This window comes from Hyperolius riggenbachi, chromosome 7 (assembly GCF_040937935.1).
Source record: "Hyperolius riggenbachi isolate aHypRig1 chromosome 7, aHypRig1.pri, whole genome shotgun sequence".
In the NCBI taxonomy this organism is placed as follows: domain Eukaryota; kingdom Metazoa; phylum Chordata; class Amphibia; order Anura; family Hyperoliidae; genus Hyperolius; species Hyperolius riggenbachi.
Genome location: NC_090652.1, coordinates 317344476 through 317360738, shown reverse-complemented (window position 1 = coordinate 317360738; position 16263 = coordinate 317344476). Strand labels below are relative to the sequence as shown.

Sequence of the window (16263 nt, the reverse complement as noted above, 5' to 3'; positions counted from 1 at the left end):
TTGTGTATCTATTAGAGCAGAGAGGAAGTTCTGAGCTCAGGTCCGCTTTTAAAAACAAAAATGTATGTAGGTGTTATTTTACTATTTGTGCACTGACTTACAATGACTGCAGGAATCTAATTGATGCCAGCGATCATTGACACAGGAACTACATTCTGATTTACTGATTTCCCCACTAATGGGTGGCGACGAGAACGCGCAAAGGCGCTCAGAGCAGCTATTCCCTACAACAGAGGAATATCTACACCCCTCGGCAGGAACTGAAGTCTGTAGATATAGTATCTGAAAAAATGTAAGTGGTTAACCACTTATGTGATTTGAGATGGATTATCTACGTCCTGCAGGACTTCAGTTCCTGCCCAGGGACATAGATAATCGTCTACTAAATCCGACGGCCGCTGCTCGCTCGCTCGCTCCCGCGTTCTCACCACCGATCGTTAGCTGTTCCCATTCATTAATTTAAGTCCCCGTGTCAATGATCGCCGCCATCAATGAGAAGCCCAAGGTCATTGTAACTACCAAAGTAACACGTCCATGCATTAGGTAGGAAGTGTGTCTCAACCAACAGCCGGCTGTCCATACGATATCTAGTACATAAACATATTATATATGGCCCAGAGTGGTTGGGATAAAGAAATGTAAGAGAATGGTGTGGCAGAACCCTGTCTGCAATCCAAACACACTCAATAGGCCATCAAGTAAAATCATAAAAACATATTTATTAACCACTTCACCACTGAGGGGTTTTACCCCCTGAGCACCAGAGCAATTTTCACCTTTCAGTGCTCCTTCCATTCATTCGTCTATAACTTTATCATTACTTATCGCAATGAAATGAACTATATCTTGTTTTTTCCACCACCAATTAGGCTTTCTTTAGGTGGGACATTATGCCAAGAATTATTTTATTCTAAATGTGTTTTAATGGGAAAATAGGAAAAATGTGGGAAAAAAAAATAATTATTTTTCAGTTTTCGGCCATTATAGTTTTTAAATAATGCATGCTACTGTAATTAAAACCCATGAAACGTATTTGCCCTTTTGTCCCGGTTATAAAACCGTTTAAATTATGTCCCTATCACAATGTTTGGTGCCAATATTTTATTTGGAAATAAAGGTGCATTTTTTTCAGTTTTGCGTCCATCCCTAATTACAAGCCCATAGTTTATAAAGTAACAGTGTTATACCCTCTTGACATAAATATTTAAAAAGTTCAGTCCCTAAGGTAACTATTTATGTATTTTTTTTTTTAATTGTAAATTTTTTAAAAAAATTTTAATTACAAAAAAAAAAAAAAAAATGGGGAGTGTGGGAGGTAATGAGTTATTTTTTTGTGTAACACTCATTTATTTCTATGTGAAAAATGCTTAGGGTGTAGTTTTACTATTTGGCCACAAGATGGCAACAGTAACTGTTTGTGTATTGCGACCTGCGAGCGAAGTAGTAGGAGGCTGTGAGTGTTTGTTTTTTCTCACAATGATCGCGCTGCCCATCGGAGAGCAGCGGATCATTGTGGGGCTTAGATCAACAAACGGGAATGGATTTTCTCGTTCATTGATCTCCGGGCGAGCGGGCGGCGGCGTGTTTACTAGCGGCAGGCGGCGTGTTTACGAGCGGGAGCGCGGCGGGAACGCGGAAAGTACGGATTTCTCCGTCCCTGGGGGTTAAAGGATGGAAAAAGGGACGGAGAAATCCGTACGGGCGGGGGGAAAGTGGTTAAAATATAAAATTGTAACAAACATCTAAAAATTACAAATATAACCTATAGCAGGAAAGAGGTATGCGGTCTAGTAGCCAAGCAATATTCAACACCATAAATTGCACAGTTTTAAGATCAATATCATACGCACAATTTGCCACAATGCTAATAGCCACATTATTCTTTAGCGCCACCTAGAGACAGTCTCTTTTTCATAAAGCAAAATGATATAAGTACTCAATGATCAAAAACTTCCAGGCCTTTCATCCAGATAGCTGTTTCCTAGTAGTGAAACCACCTTGTATAGCATATAAGAGAGCAGGCGTCCAATCGCAACGTCTGATAAGATTGTACAGTCTCTCGTAAGGTTATCTGGATAGGGAGGTACAAAGAAGGGGGGATGCCCATACGCAGTATCCCTAGCAATAACTTGTAGCTTCAAAGCAATGGATGTCCAGTCGCAACATGACCACAAGATAGATACAATATTGTTTCCAAAGAGATCTTGTATAGTCACAGCTCATAGGCTTTGCTTAGTTATAATAAATCCTCATATGCAGTGAGATGTTACTTTGCATAGCCGGATAAAATGTAGCACATCAGGAGGCTAGAGCGTTGTTCAACAAAGTTCATATGCAGCATGGAATCCTCCGTGATATATGGCATATAGTGGCATTGCAGCATGGCATAAAGCAAAGCAACAGTCTATAATGATACTTAGTGTAGTTGAAGGTAATCGGAATCGCTTGGTAAGTTGGTGTCGACCGGTTTCGCCGATTTACCGGCTCCTCAGGACCTCTGACCGCTCCAAACCTGTAGGTTGTGAGGCTTTCCAGACGCCATAAATGGCGTCTCCGCGGACGTACGTCAGCCGCGTCCCCGCTATGGGCGCGGCTTCTGTGCTCCACGGGGCCTGGGCTGCAACCGGAATAGAGGAGAGCAGCGCATGCCCAATGAGCCGCTCATCCCCCCGGCTTAGAGAGCGCTGACAGAGGAAATAGGGGCGTGCTATCCGGCAACATAGGTCCCGAACACAACGCCCCCTGCCAGCGCAAAAGCGCCCACACAGCGCAGCGGCAGGCAATTCCAAAGAAGGGGATGGAAAAGAGAGAAGTAACGTCTATGCATTACTTACTGTTTGCGTGCTTATAGTATGCTAACAGGAAATAATGCGCAAGGACATCTTGTGGCCAAATAGTAAAATTACACCTACATACATTTTAATAAAAATATCCACACTTACATTTAAAATTAGCACCTTACCCACACACTCTTCCATAATTACCCAAATAAAAATTTTGCAAAAAAAAAAAAAAATTATAATTAAAAAACAAAAACAAATAGTTACCTTAGGGACTGAACTTTTTTTTTTAAATATGTATGTCAAGAGGGTATATTACTGTTAATTTTGAAAATATGGGCTTGTAAATAGTGATGGATGCAAAACTGAAAAAATGTACCTTTACTTTCAAATAAAATATTGGCACCATATTTGCAATAACAGGGACAAGTGGGGAAATGAAATGTGTGGGTTTTAATTATGGAAGTATGCATTTTAAAACTGTAATGGCTCAAAAACTGAAAAGTAATGATTTTTTTTTTCATTTTTTCCAATTAAAATGCATTTACAACAAAATAAATCTTAGCAAAAAGTACCACCCAAAGAAAACCTAATTGGTGGCAAAAAAAAATCAAAATATAGCTCATTTTGTTGTGATAAGTAGTAATAAAGTTATTGGTGAATGAATGGAAGGCGCGCAGAAAGGTGAAAATTGCTTTGGTACACAAGGGGAAAAAAACCCTCAGAAGTGAAATGGTTAAGCTGCAGACAGGAAGCAGTATGAATCAGAAGACAGAAAGCAAAATTAAGCAGCAAAAAGGAAACAGTATTAAGGAGCAGACAGGAAGCAGCAGACAGGAAACAGTATTAAGGAGCAGACAGGAAACAGTATTAAGGAGCAGACAGGAAGCAGCATGAAGCAGCAGACAGGAAACAGTATTAAGGAGCAGACAGGAAGCAGCATGAAGCAGGAGACAGGAAACAGTATTAAGGAACAGACAGGAAGCAGCATGAAGCAGCAGAAAGGAAACAGTATTAAAGAGACACTGAAGCGGGAAAAATTATGATATTATGATTTGTATGTGTAGTACAGCTAAGAAATAAAACATTAAGATCAGATACATCAGTCTAATTGTTTCCAACACAGGAAGAGTTAAACTCCAGTTGTTATCTCTATGCAAAAAAGCAATTAAGCTCTGCAATTTTCAAAGTCGTAGAGAGGGCTGTTATCTGACTTGTATTATCTCAAGTGTTATTGAAGTATTTACTTTTTCTCTGCCAGCGGAGAGGTCATTAGTTCACAGACTGCTCTGAAAGAATCATTTTGAATGCTGAGTGTTGTGTAATCTGCACATATTAGAGAATGATGCAATGTTAGAAAAAACACTATATACCTGAAAATAAAAATATGAGAATATTTTCTTTGCTGCTAAACTTCTAGTAATTATTCATAGTACACTCCCAATTCATTATATCATATTTTTTTTTCCGCTTCAGTGTCTCTTTAACCCTCCTGGCGGTTTGTCAAAATCCGCCAGGGGGCAGCAAATACGTTTAAAAAAAAAAAAAAAAAATTCATGTAGCGAGACGAGAAAGAACGGGATCTCTTGGAGGGCTTCCCCCGTCGCCATGGCGACGGGCGGGATGACGTCACCGACGTCGTGACGTCAAAGGGGACTCCGATCCACCCCACGGCGCTGCCTGGCACTGATTGGCCAGGCAGCGCACGGGGTCTGGGGGGGGGGGGGGGGGGGGGGGCGGCGGATCGGCGGGTAGCGGTGCTAGCTGCGTGCAGCAAAAAAAAATTATGCAAATCGGCCCAGCGGGGCCTGAGCTCAGCACGGGCTTACCGCCAGGGAGGTTAAGGAGCAGGCAGGAAGCAGCATGAAGCAGCAGACAGGAAACAGTATTAAGGAGCAGACAGGAAGCAGCATGAAGCAGCAGACAGGAAGCAGCACTCACCTGCAGACAGTACTCGCACTGGTAGGGTTTTTCACCACTGTGTGTCCTCTTGTGTCTCTCCATGTGATATTTCTGGATGAACCGCATTCCACACTCATCGCAGTGGAATGGTTTCTCTCCTGGAAGGTAGACAGGGGAGGTAAGTATAGGACTCTATATTGGAGGACGGAATATAGACAGGGGAGGTAAGTATAGAACTCTATACTGGAGGACGGAAGGTAGACAAGGGAGGCAAGTATGGAACTCTATACTGGAGGAAGGAAGATAGACAAGGGAGGTAAGTATGGAACTCTATACTGGAGGACGAAAGGTAGACAGGGGAAGTAAGTATAGAACTCTATACTGGAGGATGGAAGGTAGACAGCGGAGGTAAGAATAGGACTCTATACTGGAGGATAGAAGGTAGACAGGGGAGGTAAGCATAGGATTCTATACTGGAGGACGGAAGGTAGACAGGGAAGGTAAGTACAGGACTCTATACTGGAAGATGGAAGGTAGAAAGGGGAGGTAAGTATAGGACTCTATACTGGAGGATGGAAGGTAGACAGGAGAGGTAAGTATAGGACTCTATACTGGAGGATGGAAGGTAGTCAGGGGAGGTAAGTATAGGACTCTGTACTAGAGGACGGAAGGTAGAAAGGGGAGGTAAGCATAGGATTCTATACTGGAGGACAGAAGGTAGACAGGGGAGCTAGGTAGACAGGGGAGCTAAGTATAGCACTCTATACTAGAGGACGGAAGGTAGAAAGGGGAGGTAAGCATAGGAATCTATACTGGAGGACGGAAGGTAGACAGGCGAGGTAAGTACAGGACTCTATACTGGAGGATGGAAGGTAGACAGGGGAGGTAAGTATAGGATTCTATACTGGAGGATGGAAGGTAGACAAGGGAGGTAAGTATAGGACTCTATACTGGAGGATGGAAGGTAGACAGGGGAGGTAAGTATAGGACTCTATACTGGAGGACAGAAGGTAGACAAGTGAGCTAAGTATAGAACTCTATACTAGAGGACGGAAGGTAGAAAGGGGAGGTAAGCATAGGATTCTATACTGGAGGACGGAAGGTAGACAGGGGGGGGTAAGTAAAGGACTCTATACGAGAGGACGGAAGGTAGAAAGGGGAGGTAAGTATAGGACTCAATACTGGAGGATAGAACGTAGACAGGGGAGGTAAGTACAGGACTCTATACTGGAGGAAGGAAGGTAGACAGGAGAGGTAGGTATAGGACTCTATACTGGAGGATAGAAGGTAGACAGGGGGAGGTAAGTATAACACTCTATACTAGAGGACGGAAGGTAGAAAGGGGAGGGAAGTACAGGACTCTATACTGGAGGATGGAAGGTAGACAAGGGAGGTAAGTATAGGACTCTATACTGGAGGACAGAAGGTAGACAGGGGAGGTAAGTACAGGACTCTATACTGGAGGATGGAAGGTAGACAGGGGAGGTAAGTATAGGATTCTATACTGGAGGATGGAAGGTAGACAAGGGAGGTAAGTATAGGACTCTATACTGGAGGATGGAAGGTAGACAGGGGAGGTAAGTATAGGACTCTATACTGGAGGACAGAAGGTAGACAAGTGAGCTAAGTATAGAACTCTATACTAGAGGACGGAAGGTAGAAAGGGGAGGTAAGCATAGGATTCTATACTGGAGGACAGAAGGTAGACAGGGGAGGTAAGTACAGAACTCTATACTGGAGGATGGAAGGTAGACAAGGGAGGTAAGTATAGGACTCTATAATGGAGGACGGAAGGTAGACAGGAGAGGTAAGTATAGAACTCTATACTGGAGGATTGAAGGTAGATAGGAGATGTAAGTATAAGACTTTATACTGGAAGACGGAAGGAAGACAGGGGAGGCAAGTATAGGACTCTATACTGGAGGATGGAAGGTAGACAGCGGAGATAAGTATAGGACTCTATACTGGAGGATGGAAGGTAGACACAGGAGGACTGCACATGTCATGAAGTGGAGGAAGGATTATTTCTGTAAAGAGGGGGAGACATGTATATCCTGCAGTACCGACTTATGTCCACAATTTTCAAACTACTACTCAAATTCAGATTGTATGTGCCCATATACAGAACGTGTTGTTGCATAGATCAGAGTCGCCCTGACATAACACCGAGGGTCATACCTGTGTGAATCTTCTCGTGCCGCTGCAGAAGATATTTCTGGATGAACCGCATGTCACACTGAGCACACTGGAACGGCTTCTCCCCTACAACAAAGTTCATTAATAAATTAAAAAAAACAACAAACTAAAACCAACCAACTCCACTTCTCTACATACAGTGCAGCCTCACCACCATCCCTACATACAGTGCAGCCTCACCACCCTCCCTACATACAGTGCAGTCTCACCACCCTCCCTACATACATACAGCGCAGCCTCACCACTCTCCCTACATACATACAGCGCAGCCTCCTCACCCTCCCTACATACAGCGCAGCCTCTACACCCTCCCTGCATACAGTGCAGCCTCACCACCCTCCCTACATACAGCGCAGCCTCCTCACCCTCCCTACATACAGTGCAGCCTCACCACCCTCCCTACATACAGTGCAGCCTCACCACCCTCCCTACATACAGTGCAGCCTCACCACCCTCCCTACATACAGTGCAGCCTCACCACCCTCCCTACATACAGTGCAGCCTCACCACCCTCCCTACATACAGTGCAGCCTCACCACCCTCCCTACATACAGCGCAGCCTCACCACCCTCCCTACACACAGCGCAGCCTCACCACCCTCCCTACATACAGTGCAGCCTCACCACCCTCCCTACATACAGTGCAGCCTCACCACCCTCCCTACATACAGTGTGCAGCCTCACCACCCTCCCTACATACAGTGTGCAGCCTCTCCACCCTCCCTACATACAGTGCAGCCTCACCACCCTCCTTTATCACACTGCCCATAGCAGAGCCCCGCAGCGCGGTCTTACCTGTGTGGATGAAGACGTGCCGCTGGAGGTGGTAGTTGGTTCGGAAGGCTGCATTGCAGTGCTCACACACATGACATTTAGGGATCTTTAGACCTAATGACCCATCCTCGTTTATAGTGAGGATCTGTAACATACAGAGGTACTGGTGAGGAAACACGCAATACAGCTCACAAGAATACTGTCATACAGAAGATGCTGGCTTTGCTGGCTCCCCCTTCAGGCTGAATGTCAGGCATCACAAACCGTGCTATAGACACCTAGACAACCACCGAAAAGCACTGCATTGTGGGAAGTGGGGCGGGGCCTGGGCTCCAATATGCTGAAAGCCTCTAGTAGAGCTCACAATCTAATCGTACCATAGTCATAGCCTAATGTCCTACCATATTATTATTATGTACTTATATAGCACTGACATCTTCTGCAGCACTTTACAGAGTACATAGTCATGTCACTGACTGTCCTCAGAGGAGCTCACACTCTAATCCTATCATAGTCATAGTCTAATGTCCTACCATATTACTATTATGTATTTATATAGCACTGACATCTCCTGCAGCACTGTATGGAGTACATAGTCATGTCACTGACTGTCCTCAGAGGAGCTCACACTCTAATCCTATCATAGTCATAGTCTAATGTCCTACCATATTACTATTATGTATTTATATAGCACTGACATCTCCTGCAGCACTGTATGGAGTACATAGTCATGTCACTGACTGTCCTCAGAGGAGCTCACACTCTAATCCTATCATAGTCATAGTCTAATGTCCTACCATATTACTATTATGTATTTATATAGCACTGACATCTCCTGCAGCACTGTATGGAGTACATAGTCATGTCACTGACTGTCCTCAGAGGAGCTCACAAGAAACTTCATGCCTACAGTGTCCTGGCCAAGATTTGAATATGTGACCCTGGCTGCAGGGTGAGAGCGCTGGACAGTACATGGCATGCTCTGTAGTACAGGATCAGTTTAGCACTTTGATGTAAAAGTCTCCATTGGAGCCATATACTATACACCATATTCACCCAACTAAATGCTTGATTCAATAACAATACAGTTAAAGAGTAGGGCGTTAGATCTTAACATTAACAATTAACCACTTTGCGTCCCTGGGGTTTTCCCCCTAAAAAAAACAGAACAATTTTCTACATTTCCCACTCCTCCCATTCATTAGCCAATAACTTTATCACTACTTGTCACACATAAATGATCTATACCTTGTTTTTTTCGCAAACAATTAGGCTTTCTTTGGGTGGTACTTTTTGCTAAGTATTATTTAATTTTGTATGAATTTTGAAAGTAATAATGGGAAAAAAATGAAAAAAGTAATTATTTTTCAGTTTTCAGCCATTATAGTTTAAAAATAATAAGTGCTACTGTAGATTAAACCCACACATTTGATTTGCCCATTTGTCCTGGTTATTACAATGATTAAAGTATGATCCTAGTAAAATGCATGGCGACAATATATTATTTGGAAATAAAGGTGCATTTTTTGTCTTTGGATTTTTCTTTAATTGATGTGGGACTTTTTAATCCTCCACACACACCCCCCCTCCTCCCCAAGTTAGCCAGATGTTGTCCTTTATATCCCCCCTCCCCCATAGTTGGCCAGATGTGCCTCTGTACCCCTCCCTAGCCCCAGATGCGCCTCTGTAACCTGCCTACCCCACCCCACCTCAGTAAGCCAGACGTGCCTGTTACTTCCCCCCCCCCCTCCCCATAGTTAGCCAGGTGTGTTTTTTATTACCCCCACCCTCATTCATAGCCAGGTGTGTGCCCCTTTATTCTTCCCCCTCCCCCATTGATAGCGAACTGTGTGCCCTTTAATTTGTACCCCCCCCCCCCCCCAATGGATTGCCTGGTGTTGGCCCTTTAAGAGCTTCTCACCCCCAAATGTCAGGTGTCTTCCCCCCCCCTCTGCAGAGTTGGGCGCAGGGAAGCATTACTATTAACAATCTCTCACCTCACCTTGTTCCTGTGGCGATCGCGATCTCCTCCCTGCAATACCGCTGTCAGCCTCACTATACTGACCGGATCGGGTTCCGGCTTGATGACGTCATCAAGCCGGGACCCGATCCGTTCGGCATAGTGAGGCTGACAGCGGGACTGCAGGTAGAGGATCGCGATCGCCGCAGGAACAAGGTCAGGTAAAGATTGTTACATTGTAATGCTGTATGCTGCCCGATCGCAGCATGGAGGGGGAGGGAGGGTATTACAGAGGATCTGGCAGGGGGTGGGGGGAATCGGAGCCCCAGGAAGGGATGCCAGTATAGTGTAGTTAGGGGGTGGGGGGTTAATGAGCCCAGGAGCATGCTAGCACACCCACAAGTAAAACTTTATTCGGCAGCAGAGCAGAATTGTTCCTGCTGCTGGTGAAGTGTGCCTCCCCTCAGCCTGGCATGCTAGCAGGGTGTGCAGAGCGGGCGGCAGGGAGCTCTCATACATACCTGTCCGGGCGGCTGGATCGGCGGCTTCTTTCGCCACCACGGTGGTGATGTGCTCCCGACATGTCTTTTTGGTTCCGATCACATGATGTGACATGTGATCAGGACTTAGGAGACCACGTCAGCATTACAGCGCCACCCAGTGGTGGAAGAGGAGAAATGGAAGAGTCTCTTCCACCACCAGGTGGTGATGTAATGCTGACGTGGTCTCCTGAATCCCGATCATGTCACATCATGTGATCACATGTGATCGGGACCCAGAAGACCTGTCAGAAGTTCAGAGCTGCCGGTGGAGGAAGGAAAAGCCGTCGGGAGCAGGTAAATATAGCCGTTTCCTGCGGCCCGCTTGTTTGGCTGCTTTAGGCTGTCACTGCACCAGCACCTTCACATTTATTTAACATGAAGATGCTGATGGGTGAACTATGGTGGGAAGACACATCCTTTCTATCGATCACATGTGGGCATGGAGGGAACGATGGCCACACAGCATTGTTCTGCAGATCGGTACAAAAGTAACAATGGTGGTATTTTTACCGACTTTCCAACAAATGTCTGCAGAACTCTGACTAAAACCAAGCTCTGCAAGTGGTGAACAGATCACGGAATTCTCATTAAAAAAAAGATACAGTACCAGTAGTCTGACAGATCGAGTGAAAGGAGCGCTGTGCAGGGGTGGAGTTAGGTATGGAAGAGGCGGGGCCAAGCTGCAAGCCTAGTAAACCTTGGTTCGCTACAGCCTGAGGTTCCTCAGAGCACTACCACGGGTATCACATTCAGCAGGAGTTAGGACCTGTGACAGGTTAGCTTTATTAGGAAAGATAGGAAAGTGTGACCAGAGCAGCCAACCAGCTGTCCTTCTACTGCAGCAATGGAACGGATCACCAATCTGCTTGTCACAGACACATTCTAGCAAGAATACTGAAGCGGAATGGAGGAGGAGTCTGTCACCTTGGCTGGAGATCGCTGTTTTCTCTTCTTCTTCTTCTGTAGATCCACCGGCTCCATCAGCTGAGAGCTGGACACCAGATGAGGCTCCATCTCCTCTACAAACTTCATCTCCTGCTTCACCTGGACCTGCCGGGAGGAGACAGCAGGGGGCGATGTTAGGAGAGAACGCAGATCACACATTACAGGGTTACACAGACACAGAACGGACTTAGTAAGTGGTAACCTTAACCTCTTGAGGACTGCAGGGCTAAACCCCCTAGTGACCAGGCCATTTTTAGTAAGAAAAAAGGCCACTGCAGCTTTAAGGCCAAGCTGCAGGGCTGCACAACATAGCACACAAGTGCTTAACCCTATGAGAGCCGATCTCTCTCTTGTCCTCAAGGGGGACAGCAGTGTCACACGGCTGTCCCCAGTGCAGCGCTGCTGCTGATCGCAGCGCTGCACCATGTAAATAAACGCCGATCACGCATCTAACAGTCTCCCACACTGAAGGCGGGGAGGAGCTCCACCCTCCAAGCAGGAGATGCGCGCCCAGCCTGCGCGCCTTCTCCTGCAAAACAGAGCCCCAGGACTTGGTCCTGGTCTCTGCCGCCGCGGCCACGCCCAACGGCGTGACGCGGTCGGCAAGAGGTTAAAGAGAAACCGTAACCAAGAATTGAACTTTATCCCAATCAGTAGCTAATACCCCCTTTTACATGAGAAATCTTTTGCTTTCCACAAACGGACCATCAGGGGGCGCTGTATGGCTGATGTTGTGGTGAAACCCCTCCCACAGTGTGATGTCATGACCATGGTGCTGACAGTTTCCTGTCTGTCATTGCATTGTGGGAAATAGCTGTTTACAGCTGTTTCCAACTGCCGAAAAAGCAAGCATCTCCTTCCACTGACATCACCTGCCAGCAGTAAAAATGTCACCGTGTGATAAATGTCAGAATGAAAATCAGGGAGAGGAAAGATTTTACAATGAGCAAACACTGACTAAATCATTTATACATAATTATTGTAAAAATGAAGCACTTTTTTTTATTACATTATTTTCACTGGAGTTCCTATTTAAAGAGAACATGAACTGAAAAAAGTCAAAATAACCATACACACGCCATGCTTACCTCCCATGTAGTCTGCTCACCAATCTCTTTCTCCTCTCCTGCGCCCTGTTTGTCCACTGTGATCAATGGAATTCTCTGTCCTCCATTTTGAAAATGGCCATTACCCCCTAACAGCTTCCTGGTCAGCACACTGTTAAACTGTAACATTGCCCACTTGAGCCATAGGGAAACATGGACATTGCCATGGTCATTACCTTGCACATTCAGTTGTAACTGACAGCAGCTAATATATAACTGACAGCAACTGATATATTTCAGTTCTGACAAAATCTTGCAAGAAGAAAATGGTGAGCTTCTGAGAGGAACTGACGGAGAGGCAAGTATGTAATATTCATTTGCAGCTACGTTGTGTGTTTATTTTAAATAATTTTACTCAGTTCAGGTTCCCTTTAAATTCATATTTATATTTCTACTAATACTACAAATATTAACCTCCCTGTCAGTAACCCCGAGCCTGAGTGGAAAAAAAGGAGTCAGGAGTGGTAACCCCGAGCCTGACTCGGGGTAGCCACTGGGAGGTCTATGCAAAGCCTGTGCACAGCGGGTGTTTGTAACTCACCTCCCCCGGGATCCAGACGCTGGCAGCCATTCTTCTTACGGTCCTTGGAGGCTCTGAATTCTTCGGGTGAGATCCTGACTATAGTCATGACAACAGACTCACAGAGGCGCTCACACGCTTTATGGACCTGAACCAGTTTTACATGCTCCTGTACTGCCTGATGAAGCGGGACTGTTGACCGCGAAACGCGTTGCGATTTTATGGAGCTGTGAATACATTTTATATTTTTTACTCTGCATTTGAGTATATGTCCACTATCAGAGGGAGGTAAGTCCACCTCGACTTCCCTCTTTTTATCATTTTTAGCACATTGTTTTACTATGCTTGGCGCCTCTGTTCGTACATATTACAGCACGACAACAGACGGAGATCTCACTATAGGGCTACAGCACCACCCGGAGGACGGAGGGAGAATATCAGTGATGGATCCCAGGGAGGTGAGTAGAAGCAGAATCGCCACAGATCTCACTGTAGTATGATTTTTTTTTCCTGCTTCCAGCGTCTAAAAGCGTGAAAAAAAAATTGCACCGCTTTTAGATCCTTAAATTTGGAAAAAATCATACCGCCAGGGAGGTTAATCAAATAAAAAGCACAACATTTGAAGAGGAACTTTAGCGAAAAGGGGAAAAAAATAAATAGAGAGAGAGAAGTTACACAATAGAATCAAGATTGAGCTACGATTGATATTCGCCATGTAATTTGTTCATATTGTTTAATCCACAATCCGCCTGCCAGCAGGTCATCATCATTGCTGCTGGCAGACGTGGAAAAAACAGACCGCACCAACTGTCATTATCAGTAACCACGCCCCCTAATAATGATCCTGCAGGTCATCATCATTGCTGCTGGTAGACGTGGAAAAAACAGACCGCACCAACAGTCATTATCAGTAACCACGCCCCCTAATAATGATCCTGCAGGTCATCATCATTGCTGCTGGCAGACGTGGAAAAAACAGACCGCACCAACTGTCATTATCAGTAACAAAACCCCCATTATAATGATCCTGCAGGTCATCATCATTGCTGCTGGCAGACGTGGAAAAAACAGACCGCACCAACTGTCATTATCAGTAACAAAACCCCCATTATAATGACTTTTATTTTGTACAGATATACATGTGCACCGAGGGAGATACTGGTTGCTTAGCAGTTGGAAACAGCACGCTGCTTCTGCTCACATACCAGGCAACAAATATGGCAGCCCCCAATTCCCTCCCACATCAGATTCACTTTAAGGATGACATCTGTGTGAATTCATGCATATACTTTATATACAGGCTGACCGAATACTGGAAGCCAGGGGGCAGCAGCCGCTCCTGAGAATCCTCCTCGTCATTCTTCACTGTCTCCTCCTGCACCATCAGCTCGTCCTGTGACATCATCTCCTGGCGGCCCTGCGGGCTGTCCTGATTGGCCGGACCTCTGCAAGGATGCTCAGCCTCCGCCGATCCCAGCCTGGAAGACTGCAGGATCCTGCTGGGACCACATTTAAGGAAACCGTCCAGGTGGTCCTCAATGTTCATTGTTTACATGGAAAGCTGCAGGGAAGGTGGACAAATATCAACCGTGTGAGCTTTAAGATTGGTCCAATCAGATCTGCCAGAGACTGTACAATTGTGTACGTCCTGTATATCCCTCCCCCTCTCTACTATACCATTCACCCCGCATCTCCTCCTCTCCTATATGTCCCTCCCCTTCTCTCCTATACCATTCACCCCGCATCTCCTCCTCTCCTATATGTCTCTCCCCCTCTACTATACCATTTACCCCGCACAGCACACATCCCCTCCTCTCCTATATGTCTCTCCCCCTCTACTATACCATTCACCCCGCACAGCACACATCCCCTCCTCTCCTATATGTCTCTCCCCCTCTACTATACCATTCACCCCGCACAGCACACATCCCCTCCTCTCCTATATGTCCCTCCCCCCTATTATACCATTCACCCCGCACAGCACACATCCCCTCCTCTCCTATATGTCCCTCCCCTTCTACTATACCATTCACCCCGCACAGCACACATCCCCTCCTCTCCTATATGTCCCTCCCCCTCTACTATACCATTCACCCCGCACAGCACACATCCCTTCCTCTCCTATATGTCCCTCCCCCGCTACTATACCATTCACCCCGCACAGCACACATCCCCTCCTCTCCTATATGTCCCTCCCCCGCTACTATACCATTCACCCCGCATCCCCTCCTCTCCTATATGTCCCTCCCCCTCTACTATACCAATTACCCCGCACAGCACACATCCCCTCCTCCCCTATATATCCCTCCCCCTCTACTATACCATTCACCCCGCATCTCCTCCTCTCCTATATGTCCCTCCCCCTCTACTACACCAATCACCCCGCATCTCCTCCTCTCCTATATGTCCCTCCCCCCTATTATACCATTCACCCCGCACAGCACACATCCCCTCCTCTCCTATATGTCCCTCCCCTTCTACTATACCATTCACCCCGCACAGCACACATCCCCTCCTCTCCTATATGTCCCTCCCCCTCTACTATACCATTCACCCCGCACAGCACACATCCCCTCTCCTATATGTCCCTCCCCCTCTACTATACCATTCACCCCGCACAGCACACATCCCCTCCTCTCCTATAAGTCCCTCCCCCTCTACTATACCATTCACCCCGCACAGCACACATCCCCTCCTCTCCTATATGTCCCTCCCCCTCTACTATACCATTCACCCCGCACAGCACACATCCCCTCCTCTCCTATAAGTCCCTCCCCCTCTACTATACCATTCACCCCGCACAGCACACATCCCCTCCTCCCCTATATATCCCTCCCCCTCTACTATACCATTCACCCCGCACAGCACACATCCCCTCCTCTCCTATATGTCCCTCCCCTTCTCTCCTATACCATTCACCCCGCATCTCCTCCTCTCCTATATGTCCCTCCCCCCCTCTACTATACCATTCACCCCGCACAGCACACATCCCCTCCTCTCCTATATGTCCCTCCCCTTCTCTCCTATACCATTCACCCCGCATCTCCTCCTCTCCTATATGTCTCTCCCCCTCTACTATACCATTCACCCCGCACAGCACACATCCCCTCCTCTCCTATATGTCCCTCCCCCTCTACTATACCATTCACCCCGCACAGCACACATCCCCTCCTCTCCTATATGTCCCTCCCCCTCTACTATACCATTCACCCCGCACAGCACACAGCCCCTCCTCTCCTATATGTCCCTCCCCCTCTACTATACCATTCACCCCGCATCTCCTCCTCTCCTATATGTCTCTCCCCCTCTACTATACCATTCACCCCGCATAGCACACAGCCCCTCCTCTCCTATATATCCCTCCCCCCTACTATACCATTCACCCCGCACAGCACACATCCCCTCCTCCCCTATATATCCCTCCCCCTCTACTATACCATTCACCCCGCATCTCCTCCTCTCCTATATGTCTCTCCCCCTCTACTATACCATTCACCCCGCACAGCACACATCCCCTCCTCTCCTATATGTCCCTCCCC

At 46.6% G+C, this 16263-nt stretch overlaps 1 protein-coding gene across 1 annotated transcript in view; it reads right to left on the bottom strand.

Moving 5' to 3' along the window:
* The window catches only part of ZNF148 (zinc finger protein 148), a 36904-nt gene that overhangs the window by 16447 nt on the left and 4194 nt on the right, over positions 1-16263 (bottom strand). The window contains exons 2-6 of the mRNA XM_068246248.1: positions 14031-14285; positions 11078-11203; positions 7673-7796; positions 6861-6944; positions 4722-4840 (exon numbers count right to left, since the gene is read on the bottom strand). Of these exons, the coding sequence (XP_068102349.1) occupies positions 4722-4840; positions 6861-6944; positions 7673-7796; positions 11078-11203; positions 14031-14270 (693 nt within the window). The 5' untranslated portion in view covers positions 14271-14285. The remainder of the gene's footprint in view (positions 1-4721; positions 4841-6860; positions 6945-7672; positions 7797-11077; positions 11204-14030; positions 14286-16263) is intronic.